The following is a 25,564-nucleotide window of genomic DNA, read 5'->3' as shown; positions in this document are numbered from 1 at the left end:
ATAATATTTTCATACCATACCGCTTACAAAATCATCATTCGCTTTGTCATCGAAAGCCAGAAATGCTACCCCCCCCCCCCATGCGCAAACATTTATTTCTATCCACAATTAACACATTATAGAACTGTTTTTTAGCAAAAGCTCACTCATCACACACACTGGCTACGTATGAATAGCGTTAGAATTGTGAAAAGTAATAGTCACTTGACCCGTGAATACGGGAGCTTACTGGTCCGCAGACATCGTGAGTGGTCCGCAAAACGAAAAATCTCTTCTGAATAATAATTAATTTTCCTAAATATATTGTCATTGAGAATAATAATATACAACCAAAGAAAGCAAAAAAAAAAAAAATCCATTAAAAACAATTAGGACTGTAGTCAAATCTCATGAAGCTACCGCTGTTGAGATGCTGTGGGATTTATCGTTGGTCATTTTGCCTGTTGTGGCCTTGTATTTGTATCGATAAACAAGTGTGGAAGTTTGAAGAGGCATTCCTTTCTAACCCCGTTACGCCCACGGACGTAATATTTCGTCCAAACCCAGTGGAATAAATTCAAACAAGTAATCGGTTTTTCTTTCCTCTTTTCACCGTCGCGAAGCTTTATAGTAACCGTACCTTAACTGAAGTTGCTTTTTCTTTCCCTCCTTTCTAAGAGCGAAAGGGCATAAAAAAGAAAAACTCTTATCTATAATTTTTTTTTCTCTTTCCCTCCCTTCTTCTTCTAACGTGTGGTTAAGTTAGGGCGAGGTTGCCAGATTTATCGCCGTTTCGGGGAATACAGATAATCCAAATTTCTTGCCAAATGCTTACACGTGAAATGATAAAATTACATTTTCACAGAAGTTACCAAATGACATTTGCTACTGAGAAAGTATAATATACGGAATAGGTTTTTTTTGTCAAGATTCAAACAGCAAACTTGATAACGAAATAATCAGAAAAAAAAATATTTCGACATAAACACGCATTTTTTTTTAGCATATTCAACAAGAAATAAGTCATTTTCAGGTGTCAAACTGACTGGCGAAGTTTTGCGCTACTGGTCCCGCGGACTACCGCATTTTCTATTTATCGGTGGTCCAATCGTTTAATCACTGGTCTCGGACCACCAATGATTTTGAACGCTGGTACGAGAATAAAATACGTCAAGAGCTAACTCGTGACCGGTGGACAAGATGCCAAGCTTCTAAAAAAAAATACTGCAATTGAATTTCCGCGAATCAAAACAAATTTTGGCTGAACATGCAACACTTTCTTCCGTATTCAGGGAAATAAAGGGGAAAAAAAGGGGTATAAGCCGGAAGAAACCATGAATTGAAACCAAAACAAAACCCCCATGTGATCGTGAATCTTTCCAATGAAAGTGTCGATGACTAAATATCTCTTTTCACAAAGGATGTGAGAATACTGTGAATTACTGAATTTACTCAGCTGTTAAAAAAATAAGTTATTTTTCCTGTTTAAGCACGCGATATCGGGATATACGTATAAAGATTATACTAACGGCGCACATTTTTGTGTAAGTTTCCTTCCATACAAGAGATTATAAAAAAATGAACGTTTCAATAATCGTTAACATTCTTGTTTCAATCACGGTGAGTATATGGAAATTTCACGTATTTTGCGAGTGTGTTTCTGGCCAGTTATGTTGATGAACCTTTTTCCTTGAGGTGCAAGTTCGGGATAATACTTATGTACTCTCAAAAAAAATTTAAAATTTAAAAAAATAAATTTTTGATCGTGAGGAGGGGGGTGGCACAAGCCCCTCTATGCCCCCCATCTGTATACGTCTCTGATCCCACCAATATGCATTAGGATTCAGTGGGGCAGAGCTGACAGGCAGAACTGACAATTTTGCTGACAAAGGGATGGGAGGGGGGGTCAGAGTTTTGCTGACACTTTTGCTGACGGGGGGGGGGGGTCAAAAATGGCTAAAAATTTGCTTACGTAATACTTGAACGGCCCCTAAGGGGACAGTAAAAATTTCGTGAAATATTCCACTTGTCGAATAATCCCGGACGAGCCCCCATTTTTTTTATTCTCGATTATGACGATTATTATGATGATTTCGTGATTTATAATTGTGATTTTGTGATTTATAATTGTGATTTTGTGATTTATAATTGTGATTTTGTGATTTATAATTGTGATTTTGTGATTTATAATTGTGATTTTGTGATTTATAATTGTGATTTTGTGATTTATAATTGTGATTTTGTGATTTATAATTGTGATTTTGTGATTTATTTACATGAATCACCATTTATTCATCATAAATTTTATACTTGTTTACTGGCACCTGCCCATGCATGTAATATATCTTTCTCAAGCTCAATAAATGGTTAGGTTCCCCGGAGGCACCCGAGTCCCCTGGGACAATGTGCTTATATTACCGAGTGTGACAGAGCCTGGGTGTCTCTCGGTTCCTATCACTTGTGGATGCAAATGGGTTAAAAATGACAGAGAATTAGATAATACATTACTTGTTATGTTTCCATAGGTGTGCTTAGCTGCTCAAGAGTGTCGAACACCTGAAGATTGCGAAGGGCTGACACCTACGAAGTGCTGCGCATTCCGAGAAAATCCGAATGGCAAGGGAAAATGTGTGAATCTCTCGAGGAAAGGTATGTAAATTTATTCAAGCTAATGATATTAAATAAAAGATAAACTGGATAGAAGCTTTACATAATTTCTAATCAATGATATAGCCTACATGTATTGTGTTGTTAAAGGAATTAATTATACACAACATTCGCACTACTAGTTCATAATCTGAGAGTTATTTCTTATTAATTACTTATTTACTCCCCATTTCCATTGGTGACATTGCGCTTCGATATCGGTATAGCCTCTAGAATATCCTTATACAGTTGCTTCAGGTCTCGGCAGTATGACGTTCTACTCGATTTCTTCAGAAATTCATGTGTAACTATATCTCTGAAGTTGTTGCGTGTAACGTCAGAGTGAATTTCCTACACCATAGACACGGGAAATTTTAAAATTCTCGAATTAATATCATACGCATGCGCAGGGTGTCCCATAAATTTGAAAAATGTTCGAAAGTTCATGAAAATTGGTTAAGGTATATTTTTGGTATATTTTGAATGTGGTTTGCGAAAAAGTTCTCACGAAAGGAGATTTTTTTTGGTTCAGAAATTTGTTCGTCTTGTCGATACAGGGCCAGGAAACCAGTTCCGCTGGAGTGACCTGACCCGGAACCCCCCTTTCTTCAATATCTTCTTTGTCCGAAACGTTCGTCAAGCTTCACCCGGTGATTCGTGTCATGAATAAAACATCACAATGAAAAACTTATGTATGAGACCGTAACATGAAAATTCAGAAATGAGCTGTTAAACGTACACCCTGCATTTTATAGGACTGATTTGTAGGTTTCCAGTAATTTGTTATTGTAAAGTGACCTCTATTGACAAATTATTGAACTATTTTTTCTATACCAAAAAAACTTCAAACTCTTAATACCAACGAGTGCCATATTTAGCACATCTGCCAACTGCGTATAATGTAATACAGTCGAATCACGGTATAACGAACTCCAAGAGATTAGAGAAATCACTTCGTTATAATGAAATTTCGTTAAAAGGAATTCCAAGTTTGTTAAAACGGTATTCGATTGTATTTAATCATTATATCATTTCACGAGACCGGTGAAATCACTTCGTTATAGCAAAATAAGAGTATTAACTTTCTTTCGTTATAAAGGAATTCTAGGTATTTGCATTGTTCTTATGTAGACTTATCCGGGGGATTAGAAAAGTGTTCGTTAAAACGAGATTTTCGCTATAACGGTGTTCGTTAAAACGCGATTCGACTGTATATAGAACTTGATTATCTGTACGGGGGGGGGGGGGCGTTCAAGTAATACGTCGCAGATTTTTTAGTCATTTTTGACACCCCCCCCCCCCCAATCACTGCCAGCAAAGGTCAGCAAGACTGACCCCGCCCCCTCCCTTTGCCAACTAAGATTCGCCAGTTCTGCCCCCTCTCACCTCTTAATAACGCGTATTGGGATCAGAGATGCACGAGTGGGGAGGGTGCACCCGAAGACAATCAAAAATTTATTTTTTTTATGCAAAAAATATTAAATTTCGGGAGAAAATACCTATACGCAGGACCGTAACAAGGCAGGTGCAACAGTTGCACCCGCACAGGGCCCACTTGAAAAGGGGGCCTAAATTCAGATTCTTGCAGAGGGCACAGGAATAGCTAGCTGCGACTGTCTGTGTTTTTATAATCAATTTCTGTTAATTTCAATGCTATTCGAAGGCTAATAACTCGAAATTTCTCTAAGGAAATCATTGTGACCCCACACTCTAAGCCAGCCATCTTCAACCTGTTGCTCGCGAGCACCACGGTGCCTCTCGAAGCACCAAGCGTGCTCAGTGCTCGTGTCCGATTTCATGCACGCGAGCACTTGATCAACGCTTCGATTAAACACCCTGCAAAAATTTCATTCAAAGACTACAATTTGTCAGATTTCGGACATAAATATGTCAGTTTCCGTCAGGGGATGCTTTTCGTTTGATGGTGTGCATATGAAGCGCTCACGACTCGAGACAGGTTGAAGAGCCCTGCTCTAAGTCATAATACGCTAAACCCACGCCCCGCTCGCCAAATGGTGGCCCTCGGGGTTATCTGATGTGGCTCACCAAGCAGTCCGTGGCACGTTTAGAGATCCCCTTAAGTGACATGCAGTTTTAGAACACTTAAGCGGCCAACCGTGCAATTCTACACCCCTCAAGTTACTCGCGGCACATTCCCAGGCTTTCTAAGTGATACGCGGCATAATTATGGATCACTTAAGCGGCCCGCGGCACGGTTCCAGATCACTTGAATGAATCGTTGAACATTTAGAGATCCCAAAAGTGGCTCTATAGAGGACTTATCAATAGGGGGGAATGTTAGTTCAGGTGTCCACCAACTAAGGAAAAGCGTTTATTCCGTTTCTGGCACATCGAGTAAGATGCCATTAACCCTATCGACGGCTCAGGGTCGAACACAAAACCTCTTCAAAAAAAGCTACTTATTTTCACAAAATCTTTTCAAAATGACCACAGGGTCACGTGATTCTAGAATGCTTTCCCCCCAGTATGTGACAATGGGTAATTGGCATGTATGATAAGCCGTCGAGAGGGGGCTGAACCGAAGTGACAGGCTGGTAACGCCCGGTGATTGACCCTTTCTTCCCAGAAATGTACTTTCTCCTTTCATTCTCCAAAGTTTTTCTATTTTCCGAACTAAATAAAAAACACATAAAGGCGGGATATACTCAAAATTTTGAACGAAATTATTGTAGCGTGTTTATAGATGCTCAGCATTCTATGGTAAATAACTCTATCAATATAGATTAGCTTTAACAGGCAATAAAATTTACTTGCTTTCGCTTGTGAAATATTGATATGATTAACTTAGTAACGAAATGTCACAGCGTACTAAAAAATTACTAATCCATCCACTAGGTATTTGAAAATGTCCCAATATTTTCAAGTTGAACACTATAAATATTCTGAATCTCGAGAAGCATTCTATATATATGCCCCTTAATATTTTAATTGTATTTTTTAAATTTGCAAGTGTTGAAGTATGTTCTCGCGATTTTGAGGTTCACCTAAAATGTGAATTATTTTTGAAAATCGAAAAGCTTTTTCGTAAATAATGTGCGTTGATTAAATCAGTGTTGTTGGAATTACTACTATTCGAGGCAAGGCATTGTAACAACTGATATTTGTCAGTTGATACAAATCTATTCGAGCAGAACTACAGCTACTTCCCAACCTTGGAACATCATTAAATAATTAATTTATCAAAACTTTCGGGTATAAAACTGCTTCTCAATGCTTTACTCACATTCTTTTTGAATATTCATTTCTTTTTTTCCATGATATCTTATGATCGTGGAATTAATTTCAAAAATGAGCGTAGGTTTAGTGAGATTGAATACGCATATTAGATATACAGTCATTTGCATCGGAATATAATAAAAGAATTCTCTCTGAAATATATAAATTTGGTGCATTAAATCATCTTACAAAAAAAAAATACATGAAAACACACAGTGACATACTGAGAAAAAGTTTAAATACACAAATACTCGAAGTAAATAAAGTTTCTGGAATTCAAAACGTGAAAGAAAGTTGTAACTAGAGCCCGAATGAAACATGCACTAAAAATAAAGTTGAATCTGCATTTTTAAAAATGTCGAATTATACCATGAAATAAAAATACCGATCTTTTTCAAAAAATTAGAACACCCTAGAAATTTACGAGAGCAGTTCATAAAGAGCTCAAGTTGGAAAGCTCAAATTAAGGGTATGGTTGTAATTTACATTTTCATCTTTCCACCTATGTGACTTGCTGCAGCAATTAAGTAATAGCTTAGAAAGAGTCAAAATCATGATCTTTCTCCATACCATACGTCTTCAACTGGAATCAAAAGGTAGAGAGCTTAACGTTCACACCTCCATCCAGAGATGCCTTCTAATCCATTGGCCTCTATTTTTTGTTTCCACTGAGACTTCAGTTGAAGATGAAAAACGCAGATAGTATCAAGAATTCGCCAATGTGTATCAAACCTCATCGATATTTCGATGGTTTCGTGATATATGATGATTGTGCCTGATACTAATCTTATCACGAGATTGCGGACTCGGGATAAAATAAATAAATTAATAAAAACTGATCAATTGCAAACCGCTATCGGGGAGCCGATAGCGAAGATGGGATTTATAGCTGAGGCCCGATTCGGGTCTGTGCCGGACACTCATAAATTGAATGTCTTGATGCATAAAATCCATGGCCAAGACCAAAGATGGCCACAGTACAAATACAATGTATTCGTACGATATCAGCACGCGTCCCCCCCCCCACACAGTCCTAGCAAATACATGCGTAATTATGCGTTTTTCAGAAATTTCCCGTTTTTCTACCCGTATTGTGAACATTGAATGATTGTAGGTTTGCATACATAATGAGGAAAGATATGAAACACTTATTCGATCAAGTTGATGTAAATTTGCATGAAAATATTCATGTAATACAGTAATAGGTTTTAAGCCAAATGTTCTAATTTTCTCAAACAGCTTTCGGAGTGTTCCAATTTTTTGAAACAAAGAGGAAAAAATTAATTTGGTATTTTACGACGCATTTAATCTACTTTATGAATTTTTTTTTGCCACCGATATGCTCAAGATATGAAAGCTCATATAATATGATCATGATAGAAAAGGAAACTCGTAAATTTCTGGGTGTTCTAATTTTTTTGGAAAGGATGTATATATGCGAAAAATTGAAACCATCGTCGAATAATCCCGAATTATGGCATCAAAAATGAAAAATGCACGCAAAATTGAAAAAAAAATTATATATGCATTTGAAAGAGATAAAAAATGAATTGGAATGTTCCAACAAATCAAAAAAAGAAGCAAAAACACTCATATTATAATGCCGAAATATAAAAATATGTGCCTTAAAAATGCGTTAATATGCCTGCCCTAAAGGCTCAGAATATGTGGGGGGGGGGGGGGTTATTGAAAAATATACGTATAATTAAAATATAAATATATATTTATTTATATATGTATTTAAAGTGCGGAAATTTCCCTAAGAGAAAATACACCCAGGAAAAAAAAGAAAAAATCGTCCATTTCGGAATTCAGAAATAAGTCAGAAATGAAAAATATGCTAAAAAAAGAAAACGCATTTATAGTGCAAAAATATGCATTTAAAGAAACATGCCTCAAAATGAACAATAGTCAATGTAAAATACTTTATTTAAAAAAAAAAAAAAATCATTGAGTTATCTGATTATATCGAGCGAAAAACTGAATGAGGGGAAGTCATTTTACTCGAGAATCGAGTAATAGTTTGGTATTTTTTATTTTTGTGAAAAATGGCATGGAATCCAAGGAAATGACTGAATTCGAATTTAAAAAATAGCAGATCACATGGGCGGAGATACGGGGAGGTGGCATGGGGAGCACTGCGCCCCCCCCCCCCAACGTCAAAAGTTAAGTCGACTAGTCTAATGTATATGTGTATAGATATCATCATCACCTTGCTCCCACAGCAATACTGACCGCGCCCCCCAGACTTCCAAGGTTATCTCCGCCTAAGGCGGATAATCTTATCACAAGAGAGATTTCTGCACATTTTCCAGGAAGTTTACATTCCTCAACTTTTTTTGGGGATCGCGAATCTTTACAAAGAAAACTATTAGTGACATCACAAAGGAGAAAAAACAGGACATTCCATCTTTGCATCAACCATTTTGTCAAAAAAAAAGGGGTTTGCCAACTTGGCTCGGCATTTATTTGATACAATACAAGTTCCTTTTCTGAGAAAAAGCGTTCGCTAGTTCTCTCTCTCTCTTCCATTTTGGATTTATTTTTGTTGTACCATGGTCATTTTGTGCACACTTATCTGTTGTACCTACTGTGGGTACTAGAAGAATAGCCAGTTTTAAGAAGTCCGATGAAACAGCTGTTGTATTGGCACACAATAGACAATTGAAAGTACAACAGAGATGAGATTTTTTTAAACTCAAGCACCTGTTATTTTGCTGTATTTACGAGTCTGAATTTACTGGTTCGCAAGTAAAATGGCATGCACCCTGTATAAGAATATCTTAATACTAGGGGGGCTCTGCCCCCTAGTATTAAGATATAGCAGAGTATATTAAGATATAACAGCTATATTAAGATATAGCAGAGCGGCAAGGGGGGCTCTGCCCCCCCTTCCCTTCCCAACATATCTTGTTTATGTCGTCCCACTTCATCAGCGTGCTATGGAAAGGGACACGTGAAAGCATCAGCTTACTGAATTTTAAGATAATAAAGCAACAAAAAACAAATGTGATTCATCAAGTAACCCAGAAAAACTTCTCCACGAGGGTCCCCAGACTCCAATTCGCTGAATTTTAGTGAGGGACCCAGACTGGATTCATCTCGGGCTTCCGCTGTTGCAAAATTCCACGGAAAATAATTATATTCATCCATGGCCCCCAAAATTAATCCTGTCAATTTCCACATGGGGCCCCCGACCTGGAAGCTTGTCGGTCATCCCCCGCTGCGAGTGCTATGAAATATTTTCATTTGTACTCATTTTACCAACGAATAAAACCCATCGCTCCCAACAAAATACGTTTACAAAATACATTTATCTCAAGCTTCAGCTGTTGCAAGTTCCACAATGTTAAACAAAAGACAACAATGAGATTCATTCAGGACCCCCAAAATGAAACCTATCAATTTCCACATCGGCCCCCGACAGGCTCGTCATTGGGGGGTATATATATACATATATTCAGTACATGTCCTTTGCCCCCCCCGGAAAAAGTTGAAATGACGGCCCTGGTCACCGACCTCGAAGCTTTTCCGACGTCCACAGCTGCGAGTGCCACGACAAATTTTCATTTGTATTAATTTTACCAACGAATAAAACCCATCGCCCCCAACAAAATACGTCGGACCCAGAAGAGAATAAGATTCATCCTGGGCCCCCAAAATGAAACGGGGTCCCCGACTCGGAAGCTTATCGGGTATACCCCTGTGAGGGCCATGGAAAATATTCATTTGTATTCATTTTACCAACGAATAAAATCCAGCGCCCCACGCAATCACTCCTGACCGAATTCCGGACTGGAAATATCTTCAGCTTCCGCTATCGGACATTTTTCAGTTTTAAAGCAGCAAGAAAACAATGAGGTCCATCAAGGGCCTCTGGAAATTAAACCTTTTAACTTCCCCATGAAGGTACATGTGCAATGTACCAAGACCCCAAGACCCGTATGTTGGGAGCACCGGTGATTTATGTATATTATACAATATCGGCATGACCCCCACAAGGGCAGGGCTGACAGGGGCTGGCTCACTTTTTGATTTTTCACACTATAAATTAACCACAGAAGGGCCCGCTATCTCTCCCATCCTAGGGGTCCCTACTGTAGGAAGTGGGAGCCTCTCGGTACATACACATAAATTAGTCCCGATGGGGGGCATGCAAGAGTTGGTCCCAATATGCAAGAGGTAAATGAAAACTTGAACCAAAATTGTAACCGACTTCCGTAACCCAAAAACGTAACAGATTTTCGTTACATAAAATCATCACTAATTTCTGTTGCTTAGAAACAGGCCCTTTCGAGTTTGGGATTTTATATTATAGAGTAGATAATAATAATTCAAAGCAAAAAATATCGAAAACCCTTTAGAACGTTGTTCAACGGACGGCTTTTGAAACGACGCAACGTACCAACGAGAACGACGGGGGGCAAAGCATATGCACTCAATGTGTGTGTGTGTATATATATATATATATACCATTTTTAGTGTATTTTCAAAAGCCGGGAGGGGCAACGCCCCCCCCCCGACCCCCCCAAAGGACGGTCCTGCTCAAGAGGTTAACGAAGCCACGCTGGAGATTTTTTTTCCATGAGATGCTTCAATAATTTGGTGACAATTTCAGTAGAACATTAAATTGCCCAAGAATCATAGTACATAAAACAAATGATATATAGAACATTCGTTAAAATATATACACGAACATACCCTAACCCAGCGGTTCTTAATTTTTTTTTCACTCACGGAGTTCCGTGGGCCTTTCATTTTAATTGATTTATCATATTTTGTTTATTCATTTCATTTTCCTTGACCGGTCGCAGAGCCCTGGAAAATGCATACGGAGCACCAGTTGAGAACCGCTGCCCTAACCAAGCTACTAACGAGTGAATTAGCACAAATATAATTAGTAATAACTGGAGGAAGAACTAATAATTTGTTCTCTTAGCACAAGCTGTAGTTTTCTGCGTGGATGATGAATGAATTATAGGATTCGGAATAAACCTCAGAACAGTGGTTAAATTTCATAGGTTTGAATATATATTCATAGATACGAATAATAAATATTTTTGTCAAATCAATTAACAACCTCTAATTTACAGGTAAAAACTTTCCTTTTCTTTCTTTCTTTTTTTCAACTATAACGTGGGTATTTGCGCCCTTTTCAAACCAAGTAATCCTTCTTTTCTCAATAAGCTATTCTTCTTTTCAAACATTGGTAAGTTTGGGGAGGAGAGGACTGTATTGTTGCAGGAAGGGGCAGTTTGACGACACTGTGTACCTGTCACTAACCGTACAATGAGATGGGGGAAGGAACTGGTTCCTGGCGAACGCATTTATGAGTTCGAGCCGAAATGACGGTAGTTGTCTTCGGACTCATATATGAGTTCAGGCCGAAATGACGGTAGTTGTCTTCGAACTCATATATGAGTCTTCACCGTTTAGAAGGTTAAGAATGTTTCATATTCCCATAAAGGGTGGTTGATGACGTAAGCATCATTCACCGTCATTCCCCCCTCCCCTTGTCATCAAAAGTGAACAAACCCAAACCCCTCCTCCATCGATTCTGATGAAATATACTTTAATGACCCGTGTGTGTGTGTGTGCATGTTCTCTATACAAACATACAATTTTAGACCGATCTCCGCCAAATTTAGCATTTATACCAAACAGAACCAGACTTGAACGATAGGCCACTTTAAAAGGTAGTCAGAGCTGGACAAATGCCTAAAATTGGCGAAAAACTGTTATGTAACAATGTTATTTGGGCCCCAACAATGGAACGTTGGAATGTTTACTTTGGTTACCGTGGTTTCTTAACAATGCGTTTCAGACATGTAGAAGTAAATGCCATTATAATGGTTTGTCACTTTTTTAATGCTTCCAATATACGGAGAAAACCCGGGCAGCTTAGGGTACTATAGATAGTATGTATATAAATTAAATCATAATAAAATACAGAAAATAATTTGAGTTTAATTAACTATTTTGATATTGTTGATTTCCTTATGAATGATTTTATCAAGATACGGGAAGATACGTTTTTCAAACAATAGTAAATTTATCGACGAAAATTTTTTTTTCTTATCATAACAATACTTATTAATAGTGCCTGGAAGTTTAGGCATAGGAAATAGTGGAAATAGGCAGGCAAAAGGCACTAAAAAGTCCTTAAGTAGGCACTAAAAAAAGACATTTGTAATCAATGGAAAAAACTTGAAAGTACCTAAAAGCTATGATATTTAGGTGAATATTTGTTAAATTGGCAAATAACAAATTTGAGAAGTTTCGAAATTCTTCCTCAATCACCTATAATAACGAAAATCAGATTGAGGGAAATCGCCTTCTGGACGGGAACAAGAAAAATTCAAATTCTTCCATTTTGATGGCAATTGATTCATAGTAGCAGTTTCGAATAAACATAAAACAATATCGAAATAGGCATTTATTGCAGGAAAATTACAAAAAAGTCATTTTTACTAAAAAAGTTGGAAAATAGGCAAAAAAAGGTATTTACGGCATTTCGCATGAACTTCCGGGCTCTAATAATTAAACACAATTTCATGATTTTAAATATTTATATACCCACAAAACATTCATAACCAATAAGATTAAACGCGAAAGTAACGTCAAAATACAGTTTTAAAATCCACATAACGCTATAAAACATTATAATAAAGATGATATCGGTAACGATTGATAGCGGAGCAATAATCGGAAGATGCGATTTAACAATTTTTAAAAAAATGAAATTTCCCCCCAGAAAATGCGGATAATTTGGTCTAAAAATCGCAAATTGTCAATTTTAAACAAGGAAGATGTCATTCAGTAGCGCGATCAATATTTTCTTTATGTGACGACTAAACACCAGTTTATATTCGACATTTTATGCGTTTAATGAATCACTGACAAAATATGATCGATTATGTAAGCAGTAATAGCATGTTGAAAAAAAAAACCTCCACTAAATTGAGATGCAAAAACTATCAAAAAAATTCAGAATTAGGAGGAAACTTTTCTCGGAGAGCAAAAATTGGAATAATATACTATAAGGGTAGCGTTGTTTTTGTGAAAGGAGCCGTTCAAGTATTACGTCAGCAATTTTTTGGCCATTTTTGACCCCCTCACCCCCCTTGTCAGTGAAATTTCGTCAGCACTGTCCCCTGCCTCCTAACGAATATTGGTGGGATCACTAACGTACGCGGGAGGGGGGCGTAGGGGGCTCGTGTGCCTCCCTCCCCCAGACGAAAAGAAAATGTTTTTAATACAAAAAACATTTTTTTTTAAAATTAAAATATCGAAAGATATACCTTTATGTGTTTATTTTTAATTTCAATTTTAATCAATTTCTGTTAATTTCAATGCTATTTGAAAGGTAAGAAGTCAAAATTTCTCTTTAAGAAATTGATTGAGACCCACCCTTTAAGCGTTATGTATAATAAATCCTTGCCCCACAGACAAAATGAGGCCGTGATGGTTATCTGATGTGGCTTCCCCCCCCCCCCAAACCTAATTTTGTAAAAATGAAGAAAGCGGCACATTTACAAATCGCTTAAATTACCCGTGGCACAATTATAGAGCATTTAAGTGGCTCGTGGTGCATTTTTAGATCACTGAAGGAGGCCTCAAATATCACTTTCACATTCAAAGATCACTTAAGTAACCTGCGATACGATTCCAGAAAACTTGAACGATCCGTGGCACATTTAGAGATCCCTTGAGTGAAAACTGCACGTGGCGCAATTTTAGAGTACGGTCCGCAGTGCGGTTCTACATCACTCAAACTACCCCCGGAACATTCCCAGATTACTTAAGTGATCCGTGGCATGAATGCGGATCACTAGTGATGCGTGGCACAGTTCTAGAGCACTTAAGTGACCCGGACACATTTCCAGAGCACTTGAAGGATCCGTGAAACATTTATAGATCACTAAAGTAGGCTCTGTGTAGACGACTTATTAATAAGGAGAAAGTTCAGGTGCCCAATAACTATCGAAAGGTTTTTCAGGTTTTGGTGCACCGAGTAGGATGCCGTTAAGAATATTTCATATTTTCATAAAGGGTGGTTGATGACGTAAGCCACATCCAACCCCTCCCCCTCCTTGTCACTAAAACTCAGCAAATCGGGAAACCCCCCCCCCCCCCATCGATGCTGGCATAATACTTAAATGACCCTAAACGTGGTAAAGTTTGGATTTGTGAGAGTTTCTATTCATCTCTAGAACAGGGGACGTTAATCTATGGCCCGTGGGCCAAATGTGACCCTCCGAGCTTTTTGCTGTGGCCCCACCGACCAGTTTTAGAAAATAGCTACTTTGGAATTTAATAATTTTTCTATGTTAAGAGAAAAAATCGTTAAAGAGCTTTGGCCACTGCAATCTGATCTGCGAGATACTTTCCCAATTCAATAGCAATGCTGTACATTCGATACATTGAAAGAGCCGTCATAACGAATTCATGGACCAGGAGACAAAACAGTTTTTGAGGCCTACGATATCATACGGGACTACAAATTTCGAGAGGCCCAATTCAGCATCCAATTGATAATTTCATAATTGATAAAAATCTATAGTTTAAGTAAAATAGTTACAGAATTATCGAAAGAAATAATTTCAGAATTATTGAGAGTAATTGAATGAATGATGAGAGTTGTTTCAGAATTGTTAAAATTAATAATTCATGAAACGAATTAAGAATTTTTGAAAGAAATTATTTCATAGTGAAAATTTAAAATTAATGAAAAAATAATTTCAGAATTATCGGGTAAATTTTACATTTAATAAAAGAAGTAAATCAAATTGAATTAATTGATGAATGAATTAAATGAAGTTATTCAAAAATAAAAGTTCAAATTTAATGGAATAAATAAATTCACAGCAAATAAAGGTTCTCAGTAAAAATTTGGGGAATCTTAATAACCGAGAATACCGTGGTATGATTCGGTGGCCCGCGGGCTCCGTGGAAAGTTTAACTTGGCCTGAAATGTCTGAAAGGTTGAAAACCCCTGATCTAGAAATAGAAGAATTGATTGTAATGTGTGAATACAGTTTTATTTCCTATTAATTTATCGAACTATTCGGATTGTTGCAGGCAAACGTTGTAACAATCCGTATTCCGCGAGACCATTGTATCAAGGCAAATACCACCGTTACTGTCCATGTGAAGATGGACTGGAATGCGTCGAAAGACAGAGACGCGGAAAAGAAAGATCTAGAGGTAGAAGAGGCCGCAGAAGCCCACGAACAGTAAATATACCATATTTCGAATATAATTACATTCTGGACCAGATGTTGAAAGATAACCATGATTTACTGAAAAGTAATTTATACTCTTACGTTTTATTCTTCGATACGCTTTGATTTTTCTTTTCTAATCTCGTTCTCCTCAGAGACCAGGAAGGGAACCTTTTGGCCAATGTGAAATGTCGGACAGCACCAGTCCAGAGGGAAGTCCACCTGACAATCCTCCGGATTTACCAGACACAACAACGGAATCCGCTACTACCAATATTATCACCACGGAGATGCCTCCAACGCCATCTATCACGGACATGCCCGAAGAAGATAAAGTTATTACAGAATATGTCCCAGAAGCGGAACAAACAACTACGACAACGGAAAACTCATATGTCACGGATGAAGAAGAAGAAGAACAACAGCAACCTTCATCAGAGATATTACCGACCCCGACCGCAACCTACACTTCTTCACCGACGATAGCTCCAGCAACAGATAACAACGAATCGGGAACATCGACCATCAGTTATGACGGAGCTGATGAAGCGATTCCAGAGGAAGAAGAAGGTGGTGGTGGTGAAGAGGACGAGGAATGGGACGTCGATGAACCAAGCTACGATCCAGAAACCGAGATGAATAACGAGGATGAGGATGGAACTGAGCCAGGAGAAGACTCCATCGACGAAAGAGATCCGTCCACGGTTAAAGAACCGCCATCCATCGATGGTTGGGAATTAAAGGTGGACGTACCTGGCGGATGGTAGATGACGTTCCCTGATAATGTGACCTCGGGGAGCCTCTTGGCAGAAGTTGTAATGAAAATTTCTGATGACGCTCGGATTTAAGATGATTATTGATGCCAATTTATACGAGACAAATGACACTCGAGAAATAAGTGCACGATCATTTGCAAAAATAAAAATCAAAGCAAATTTTTCGAACTCGAACCTTCTTTTTAAATTGACGGTGCGTTATTTTCAACGGCGTTAATACACTGCCTCGACTGAGATTGTTTTTAATTGACCTATTGATTTCAGTTTATTTTATTATCTGGATATTATTCCGAGTTGAATTTCGAAAAGAAAAGTGTCGTTCTCTTCACTGGGAATAGAACTCGGGACCCCTCTTGGGCAAGTGCCCTGACCACTATACCACAGAGAGACGTTCCCGTTTTTGACTTTAAACACGCGCAGTAGCGTGATTTGCTAAGTAGACACACACACACATTATAACTTCTCTTAACTTCAGCTAATGGCGTCCAGGTGCCTCCACCAAAAGCTGAGCAAAAAATAACCATCCACTTTTGCCGCCACCTGGAGGCCATCAAATGAAGTTGACAGGCTGCATATAGAAAACGCTCCAAGGTTGAAATATTCTATCTGCTTCCATAGCTTAGATGGTGGAGCACTCGTCCGGGAAGCGAGAGACCGGGGTTCGAGTCCCCGTGGGGGCAATGATGAATTTTCTTCCTTGTAGTCTTCATCTATCCAAATAACCAGTCTTTCGATGAATCTTGTATGTAATTTCTCTATTCAGCAAGCCACGCTACTGTGCGTGTCCCAAGAAAAGAAGGATCGTCTCTCTGTGGTAGAGTAACTCAAATGTGAACGCCCAGCACTGTCAACGGAGGCTGTTTGATTATTCCTGTTGCAGTGCAGGTTCTGTGTGTGCATACATTGCAAATTCCGTAAAAGGAAAGGGAAACAAAACTGCTCAGCACTGTGGACGGAGCCTTTGTTTCTTAGTTTCCTGTCACAGTGAAGGCGCTGTATATATATTTTGTATACATTGTGTACTTTGACCATTCTCAAATCTCTCCCACTTCAACATGGCGACTTCTTCATACTTGTCCTACAAGTCTTTTCCACACTTCTTTCGAAATCAGGTTGCGGGTTCTGGCCCTTATGTGCTACAGGGCCCACGTGCAATTTTTTCCCCTAGTCATTGCTATACATTTTAGTCAAATGGCTTGTACGTTGCATCGAGTTGATGGCTGTCTTCATGGGGAGAACGACGCGAGTGATTCTAAAATTTCGAGCACGGGGGCAAGGGGAGCCACCACTATAAATCTTTGCTGACTTTTCCGACACAACTCTGCCTCTTTTGAGGTAACGGAAGTAAGGTGCCTTGCATCAGCCCGGGGTTGTGAGCGGTTCTATCTAGCTATCTCTCTGTCGTATAATAGTCAGGGCACCTGCCCGGTATGCAAGAGGTACTCGGCTCGCTTACCGGTGGACAGATTACACCTTTTTCTTCGAAGTTCACCTCGGCATAATATCCAGATAGCCTATTGATTTCATGTGTCTTGGCTTAGCAAAAAATCATCATCCAGTACAATTAATTACGAAGCAGAAAGTTTTTTTTGTTTTGAGCGATATTTTGCCAGCAACCATAGCACAATGAAGAGAGGGACTTTCTGGATATTAATACCAAGACAAAATTCAGAAAAAGAATAGTTTCGGATGGGAATCGAACCCCGTTCTTCTAGCAATTCGGGAAAGCGCACCAATCAATTCACCGTGGAGAGTCACGGACTTCTCTTTCCTTATAACTGACACACAGTATCGTGACATGCCGAGTAGAGACATTGCAACATTTCTTAACTTAAGCAACACGACACCTGGGGTGACAGTAGAGAGAGGATTTTTTTTTCTTAATTTTTGAGCTGCTATAATACGTCGGAGAACTTGAGTAATATTCCACCAGGGGGATTGGAACCATTTCCGAAGTGAAGAAAGTCTTACTTGATGCACCTCGCAGACACACACATTCCTCTGCGGAATTTCTAATTGATTACATGCAGGCACGTGCTATTTGTATGTATATTCCCGTGGCCCTAACGTATTTTATATCGTCAGAATTGCGTTATGTCATTTTATACTTCCTTATCGCAAGCCAACTCCGGTCATATCGCCATAAGGAAATTTTCAATTGGTGGAGTTAAGTGTGAAATGAAGGCGCCATCTATTCGAGGTCACCCTAGGCTCGGTAGGTGAAAAACTTGTTTTCGATGTTCTTGCCCCCGGTATCGAACCCGTAGATCCTAATGGTAACCTTCATAATAGAAAACAAGCATTTCACTACCGCACCACTCGGGTGCTGTCATCTTTTATCTATATTTCAAAGTGAAAATGGCAAATGCTTGAATTTACTTCTTAAGTAAGTATATGGTGTTGAAGGTCTGCCTGCTGAAAATTTCTCAAATGGAAGACTGGGTTAAAGGTAGTTGTGATGTGTCTATTCGGCAGGTCACGCTATAGTGTGTTTGCTTTCAGGAAAGCGAAGTCCGTGAGTCCGTGGTACATTGGGTAGTGCGCATACTTGGATTTGCAAGAGGACCTGGGTTCGATTTCCATTGTAGACTACCAACTTTCAGGTTCGTCAGGATGGTCGGGAGTCTCCCTTCGCGGGGCGTGTTGGGGAGTTGTGGGCCGCGTCGGCGGGATTGAGGGGGGTTTGCGCCCGCGGTGCTGTCCTGGCTTGTCGAGCTGGTTATGTGCCCTGGGATTTGGGGTTTGGGTGTGGGTGTGTGGATGTTGGTCCCGGCCGGCTTGAGTTTTTTTCCGGCACGCGCCCACGATCTCACGATCAATGAGCTTATATCGCAAAAGCGACAGAGCCTGGGCGTGCTCGGTTCTATACTATACTATACTACTACATTTCACTAGAGTGTACATTTCGAAGACTTTCTCTTCAATTTCAGTGACAAACAGACATACCAAGCCAAAGAATGGACCGGAATATTAGTACAATTAAATGCTCAGTTTTTAATCCGTCCAGAGACACACGAAACATCAAAAATTTCACTATTCGCATTTACAGGTGTTTTCTGATTTGGGGCCATTCAAGTATTACGTAAGCAGATTTTCAGCCATTTTTGACCCCTTCCCCCCCTTTTGTCAGCAAAAGTCAGCAAACCACTGACCCCCCCCCCCCCCCGTCAGCAAAATTTCGTCAGCAGCTTAGAATATTTCATATCTTCGAAAAGGGGTGGTTGATGACGTAAGCAACTTTCAAACCTCCCTCCCCCTCTCCTTGTCATCAAACGTCAGCAAATCCAAAATCCCCTTCCCCCCCACCCCCCGTCGATGCTGATCCCTTTCCATGTCATGTCAGCCTACAACACAATACTAATATATCATGAAAATTCAAGCATTTACTATCTTTGCTTCAAAATGTGGAAGACAGATAGCAGCACCAGCTGGAACAGCAGCACAATTCTAACGTTGTACGGTCAGAATTTTTTCAAAATATCTGAGCTGAATTAAAATGAATTATAGTAGTTCTACGAGAGCTTGCGTAGCGCAAACGATCGCAAAAGGCATCGGCGGAAATACGGAGGAGAAGGGGGGCACTGTTCCCCCAGCATCAGAGATGGAGCCTACTGATCTAATGTACATGCGTATATATGAATTGACATCATCATCGTTCTCCCCCCCTCCCAGACTTTCACGTCCATCTCCGCCTATGGCTAGAGGCCTGTAGGGACTATCTGAATTACCTTACAAAACACGAGCAAGATGGTGGCGAGACTCAAGGCGCAAACTGAGACGCGTACAGAGCACGTGACATAACATGACAAGACAAGCTCAGCGCAAATTAGACACAAGACACCACGCTGCACTGATCGCGTGTTTGATCGGACACGAGTCGCTGCTTTTGAGCATAGGCGGAGATTGACTTGGAAGTCTGGGGGGGGGCACGATGATGATGTCTATACATATATACATTAGATCAGTCGACTCCACGTTTGACTCTGGGGGGGGGGAGGGCATGCCCCCCCCCCCCAGAGTCAAGCTCCACCCATGCTTCTGAGCCACAGGTTTTCGTGTCCCACGCGCACGATTTGTCGCATTTGGCAGGCGAATTCATGCGGCATAAGCCGGGACTGACTTACTCAATCCCTGTTGTGCGGAAATGCTCTATTAGTTGTCTTCGACCGTTGGTTTTCGGACCAGTGTCCATACCCAGCGCCCGAGTGGCGTGGTGGTAAAATGCTCGTCTACCACCGTGAAGGTTGCTGTCACGGTCCCGGGTTCGAATCCGAGGGAGGAATATAGATAAGATATTTTCCCTAACGAACTTGAGGCGACCATCGATAGACGGGGCATTCATTCCCAATCCATCTCATTAATGGCAGTAAATTGCAATATAGCGATATGGCCAGAGTTGGTGAAGTAGTGACCATACCCGAGGATTTCCTACCTCTAGCCCACGAAATCGATCACCTAATTTAACCGCTCCGCAGTTGTAGAAAGGTAGAAGAGCGCTGCTCTATCATCCCCATATTCTGCGGTTTAAATTCCCTTTGACTTCGATTCTTGGTGTGGGTTCTGAACGTCCTCTCAATACCCTAAGCGTCGACCTAAGATGGAGGAACCCCACCGTGGCATCCACTTCATCAAAGTTAGACAATTTACGGGCGGCATTCGTGCATCAGATTGAATACCTTCACTCATCTTGTTACTGTTTTGTAACTTAATGCAGATGCCTGTTGTGAAACGCTCATAGCCCTTTCAAACTGTTCCCATTGCTTTTAGATGATGGCCTTAGTAGCCTGTTGAATCATGCCTTGATCATTTGAATTGCCTTTTTTAGATTAAATTCTCAAAATGGTGCACAGATGGCGTGTGAATGTAACTTTTGGGCCCCTTCATTCTTTCCGTATTCTCTCTGACAGGTTTTCTTTTAATGTCTTCCCCCCTTTTTTTAAGATTCTATTGAATATATGAAATGCCCGAGTTAGGCCGGAATTACACTATAAAAGTTTGATAAAAGTACTTTTATAAAACTTGAAAACTACCACCAATAAAATTATTGGTTACATTCTAGGAAATGCAACCGATGATCTTATTTTATAAAACTTGAAAAATGCTACCAATGACTTTCATCAAACTTTTATAGCGTAATCCCGGCCAAAGAGTGTGATCTAACTTTTACAAAATAAATGAATCTTTAAACTATTACTGAAAAAAAAGATATTTTTCAGCTTGCGCAGAAGCAGCAGCGTACCTCCAACTATTTGCGCAGGTGCAGGGTTAAAGTTTAAAGTCCTTGGTGACAACGTAGCGCTGCGCACCTTTCGTGAATTCAAGTTAATGTCAAATTAGTGTCGAATGTAATATGGAGATAAAAGTAAATTTACTCTCAAGCAATAATTAACCTCTGACAAACCAGACACGACCCAGGCTCTGTCCCTCCAGGGATATAAGCCTTTTACCCAAGCAGGTAAATAATAATTAACCTCTGGAAACAAAAACGAAATCGACTCCATTACACGGCATTTTTACAGCAGTGTCTCCACTGTCTTCTTTCAGCTTCAGCTAAACTATATGAGGATATCTATTGATACCTCGGACTCATCAAATCAGCGCTATACACAAATAATTTTTATAATTTCCCTCGTAGTCATTATGGAGAAAAGAAATACATCAACGTTATACGATAAACTTACCCAAAAGCTTTTCAAAATATCAAGGATAATCATCTAAACATATTTGTCTTAGCGAAATGGAGTGGTTAAGAAGAAAATGATGGCATGAATTCTTTACTTACCTAAAAAGAGAAAACGTAACATTATAGACATCGGATTCATGAAATATTTATAAATAAGCATCATTTGTCGTCTTTAATGAGAATATAATGCAACCTATCATTTATTATCCCAGGAAATTGAGCCGAGGCAGGCACGTTATAGAAAGGATACGCGGTGTGCAATGAAATTTTCATATAAGGGGAGTATTTATACGCGGTATATTACCGATTCGATGGGATCACAACAAAGACCAATTGTTTTCAAAGGATATATTATGTACAGGGTGTCCTGTAAGTGCTAATTCGGCCTTTATTTCATCTACCATTCGTCGTAGATGTACGATTTCGATTTGAAAAATGCTAAAAATAAGTTCAAAAATTCAGTTCTGGTACAAAAAACCCTGTACCAGAGAGAAAATGCAGTGTGTCACAAAATAAAATAAAAAATCTAAATTTTTATACTGTCCTCCGTCCTCTAACTTCGAATAAGAAAGTGGTTGTCCCGTCCCCTCTGAGCCAAAAAAACAACAACAAAACAACAAGAAATCCCATGCTTTTAACTAAAATATTCACTGATATTTTTAGAAATTTAGAGTTTTTATTTTGTTACACACTGTAGTTTTCACCCTCAAAACTGGTACAAGGTGATTTTTGAACGCGGTTCGAGGATTTATAAAATTGAAACTATACCTCCACGACAAACTGTTTGAGGTAAAGGCCGCTTTAGCACTTACAGGACACCCTGTATATACGTATAAGTCTAAAATAAATACACCTCTGAGCCAAATTCATAATTTGTGTAAGTTTCAGTTAATTTCTTCTAAATTTATAAAATGCACTGCATGAACTCTACTTGTACTGTTCAATAATCAACAGTAACTGTGGTGAGTTTCTGAGATATAAATATGAGGCTTTTCTCTCCCCCTCAAGTAATATAGGTTATTTGGTAATATACGCAATGTCTTCCGGCCTCACTTGCACACGAACAGACGCCATTTTGAATCATTTCGGCAGAGTGTGTGCGTGTCTCGTTTGTTGTCGGATGGAAATGTTTGAGAAAAATATCGCTCCCTATTACCTGTGCGATAAAGTTAGTTGTTTACTTCGTGACCTCTGGGAATATGATCATGACAGATGAGTAGAATGTACAGTTCGCAACTAGATACTTTGTCACCTGTAGCAAGCATGCATTTTGGCGCCCCCTGTAAGGTAGGAGGAGCAATTACAGGGTGAATTCGGAGCCCTTTGGTTCAGCACCCGAGGCACACAGACCCGTCTGGTCCTCTCTAGTTGCGCCCTGGTGAATGCATGCCAAAATTGAACCTGGTACATATTGTTCTATGGAATTTTTAACGAATGAGTAGGCATGTTGCAATGTGCGCGTATGTGTTGTGAAACTGATGTGAAGTTTGTATGCGTGTAATGGTTGTTATAGTGCTGCCATCAATTTTTCGAACTATAAGAAGTGTAATGATTGAATAATTGTATCGTTGTAGGCTTGTTGCTCTCTGTGTCGACTTTTCAACCGGGATATAGACTTGCATTCACTTCCTCGAAGTTGAGAACCACAGAAAATCATCTTCAGCCGAATACCACCGTGGTGCCAATAGGGTTTCAACACGGGTCCTCGCGATGCGGGTCCGTCGTTATGATCACTCGACCTCCACAGTGGCTTGAACGGGTGAGACTTGACCTATCCGCCATCTTTAAGCGAAGCGTAACGTTAATTTGATAGTTTTAGCCAATCGCTATTCCCTTTTTGTCACTCGTGGCGTTGGGATTGATGGGCAGATGTGGCAATTTGCAAATTTTCAAGTTTCTTGTAACCAAGAAGCAGAAAACGGGCTTTATCTAAAAAAAATCTCAAAAACATTTTTTACCCACGACACTGAACGCACACACTGCCGACTGGATTAACAGAAGTCAGTTTGTTTGAAAGGAAACCGGGAGACTGCACATGCGTAAAATTATGAACTCGTGGTTTAAAAATGAAAATACCGTTCTTACTATAATATTATTCCCCGTTTTTTGATACACGAAACTCTGATTTCGCTTATAATTATCCATCAAATACATTTATGAGCGATATACTGCATTACATCGTCATCAATGGAATAATATCTATTAATATTTCATATTGCATTATATGAGCAGAAACATGCATAGATCTTCGCGGTCTACTCAACAGTGACTGGTCCAGAGAGACGTTCCAGAACATTCATTGAATATAATGGGAATGATTACTTTTTGCTTCTTTCATAGATTCTCATTATATCGCATAATAATAATTCATTCTCTACTGATAAGATACAGATTTGCCGTCGTTATCCCAGTCTCTGTAGGTATCATTAAGAATAATATTCAGAGTGATTATACGCACGCATATAATCTATCAGCTGCATTGATTACAATATGCCACACAGGAAAAAAAATCAATTATCATTCGACGGCCATTTTGTTTTTTCGCGTATGATAATTTGTTTCTTGACTTACGGTAATTTCCCACGGGGTAAGTGCGCTAGACAATGGCCGTTATCTAATGAATACGTTTAAGAAAAAAAGACACGTATATAAATTTATTCCTTCAGACACTGATACAGTATCTCCACTTGCGTAACTATTTTTCCTGAACGATGTTTTTCGCTAAGTTTTATCGCAGAAATACTCAAACTCCAATTTTATGGGTATAATAATAATACTGAGAAATAGGAGAAATGATTACATTAGTCGTGAATTTTTTTTCCTTGATTATCCGAGAGCCATAAAATCTTGTAAGCTATAAGATAACAATATCCACGTATGCTATTTACTCATTGATATGCTACATCGGAAGTATCAAATCAATGATACGTGAAAGAGAACTTTTTTTCACGTATAAATTTAAATTTATCTTCATTCATACATTGATATGTAAATAAACTCACTGAAAACAGATACTTGCATTCAAAAATATTTAATTAAGTAGTGGTAATAAGCAGTGCATTCATAGAAATGCAAAGGCCACAGCAGGCAAATTTCCCATCGAGATGGCTGAAACAATTATGACCATAAAAAAAATATGGATGTGAAATAACCAAAGAAAAACTCATCTCTGCCTCTACGGGGACTCGAACTCAGGTCTCTCGTATGTCGGACGAGTGCTCTACCACTGTGCTATAGAAGCAGCTGATTATTATAGAGACTGATGAAATTACACTGTACAGGCAGTCTCAAACTGTTTTCTCAGCAGATATCTCTGCAACCGTTGACTTTGAAAACATGCTTTTAACTACATTTTTTTTTCAAATGACTTGCAATTTATTGACACGTTATAATTATTTCAAGGGAATATTTCAACGTATATGAATGCGTTCATTGGTTTTATGCTAAGGGGCCGTTCAAGTATTACGTAAGCAAATTTTTAGTTATTTCTGACCCCCCCTCCCCCTCTGGTCAGCAAAACTCACCCCCTTCCCCCCTAATATTTTTTGAATTTTTTAATGCAAAATTTTTTTTTTTAAATTGAAATTTAGGAAGAAAATGCCTTTATGTTATTATAATCAATTTCGGTTAATTTCAATGTTATTTGAAGGCTATGAACTCAAAATTTATCTTTAATAAATTCATTGCGACCCACTCTCTAAGCCATACAATGATAAAGGCCCTAAAGTCAGCACGATAATCATCAAAAGTCAGCAAATCGGAAACACCCCTTCCCCCCATCGATGCTGACGTAATACTTGAATAGCCCCTAAGGAATGTTTGCCGTGTCTGACACAACACGGCGAGTGTCTGTAGATGTGAATCCTCACTTACTCGGTCAGCCCATTGGAGTTTCTTTTCCGACGGGATCCTTAACCATGGGGATCCCTTGAACTCAGGAAAGCAATGACTAAAATTGTTATTTCAGGTACCCGACTACCTTTCTTGTCGCTTTTCTTTAAAATGGTTCCGAGTGAACT

General features: G+C 39.1%; 2 protein-coding genes and 1 non-coding gene across 6 annotated transcripts in view; 2 read left to right on the top strand and 1 right to left on the bottom strand.

The window, feature by feature from the left end:
* The window catches only part of LOC149087910 (voltage-dependent calcium channel subunit alpha-2/delta-3-like), a 323,210-nt gene that overhangs the window by 175,391 nt on the left and 122,255 nt on the right, over window positions 1-25,564 (bottom strand). The gene's annotated exons all lie outside the window — the stretch shown is intronic.
* LOC149087916 (uncharacterized) lies at window positions 1,514-16,000 on the top strand. Its single transcript, XM_089242577.1, has 4 exons — window positions 1,514-1,599; window positions 2,505-2,628; window positions 14,944-15,098; window positions 15,242-16,000. The coding sequence occupies exons 1-4, from the start codon at window positions 1,558-1,560 to the stop codon at window positions 15,851-15,853; spliced, it is 933 nt and encodes a 310-aa protein (XP_089098703.1). The 5' UTR covers window positions 1,514-1,557; the 3' UTR covers window positions 15,854-16,000.
* On the top strand, window positions 16,471-16,542 carry TRNAP-GGG (transfer RNA proline (anticodon GGG)). Its single transcript has one exon. It is a non-coding gene; the product is annotated as a tRNA-Pro (tRNA).

Source organism: Pholcus phalangioides, unplaced genomic scaffold (genome assembly GCF_987345545.1).
Source record: "Pholcus phalangioides strain wild (caught in Gottingen) unplaced genomic scaffold, Ppha-v1.0 ptg000003l_1, whole genome shotgun sequence".
Taxonomy (NCBI): domain Eukaryota; kingdom Metazoa; phylum Arthropoda; class Arachnida; order Araneae; family Pholcidae; genus Pholcus; species Pholcus phalangioides.
This window is presented reverse-complemented; position numbering and strand designations above follow the sequence as displayed.

Bases quoted from the DNA above. Each gene is read 5' to 3' on its own strand.
- LOC149087916 (XM_089242577.1), top strand. From the start codon at position 1,558: ATGAACGTTTCAATAATCGTTAACATTCTTGTTTCAATCACG. The intron at 1,600-2,504 runs GTGAGTATATGG...ATGTTTCCATAG, and splicing joins ACATTCTTGTTTCAATCACG to GTGTGCTTAGCTGCTCAAGA. The intron at 15,099-15,241 runs GTAAATATACCA...CGTTCTCCTCAG, and splicing joins GCCGCAGAAGCCCACGAACA to AGACCAGGAAGGGAACCTTT.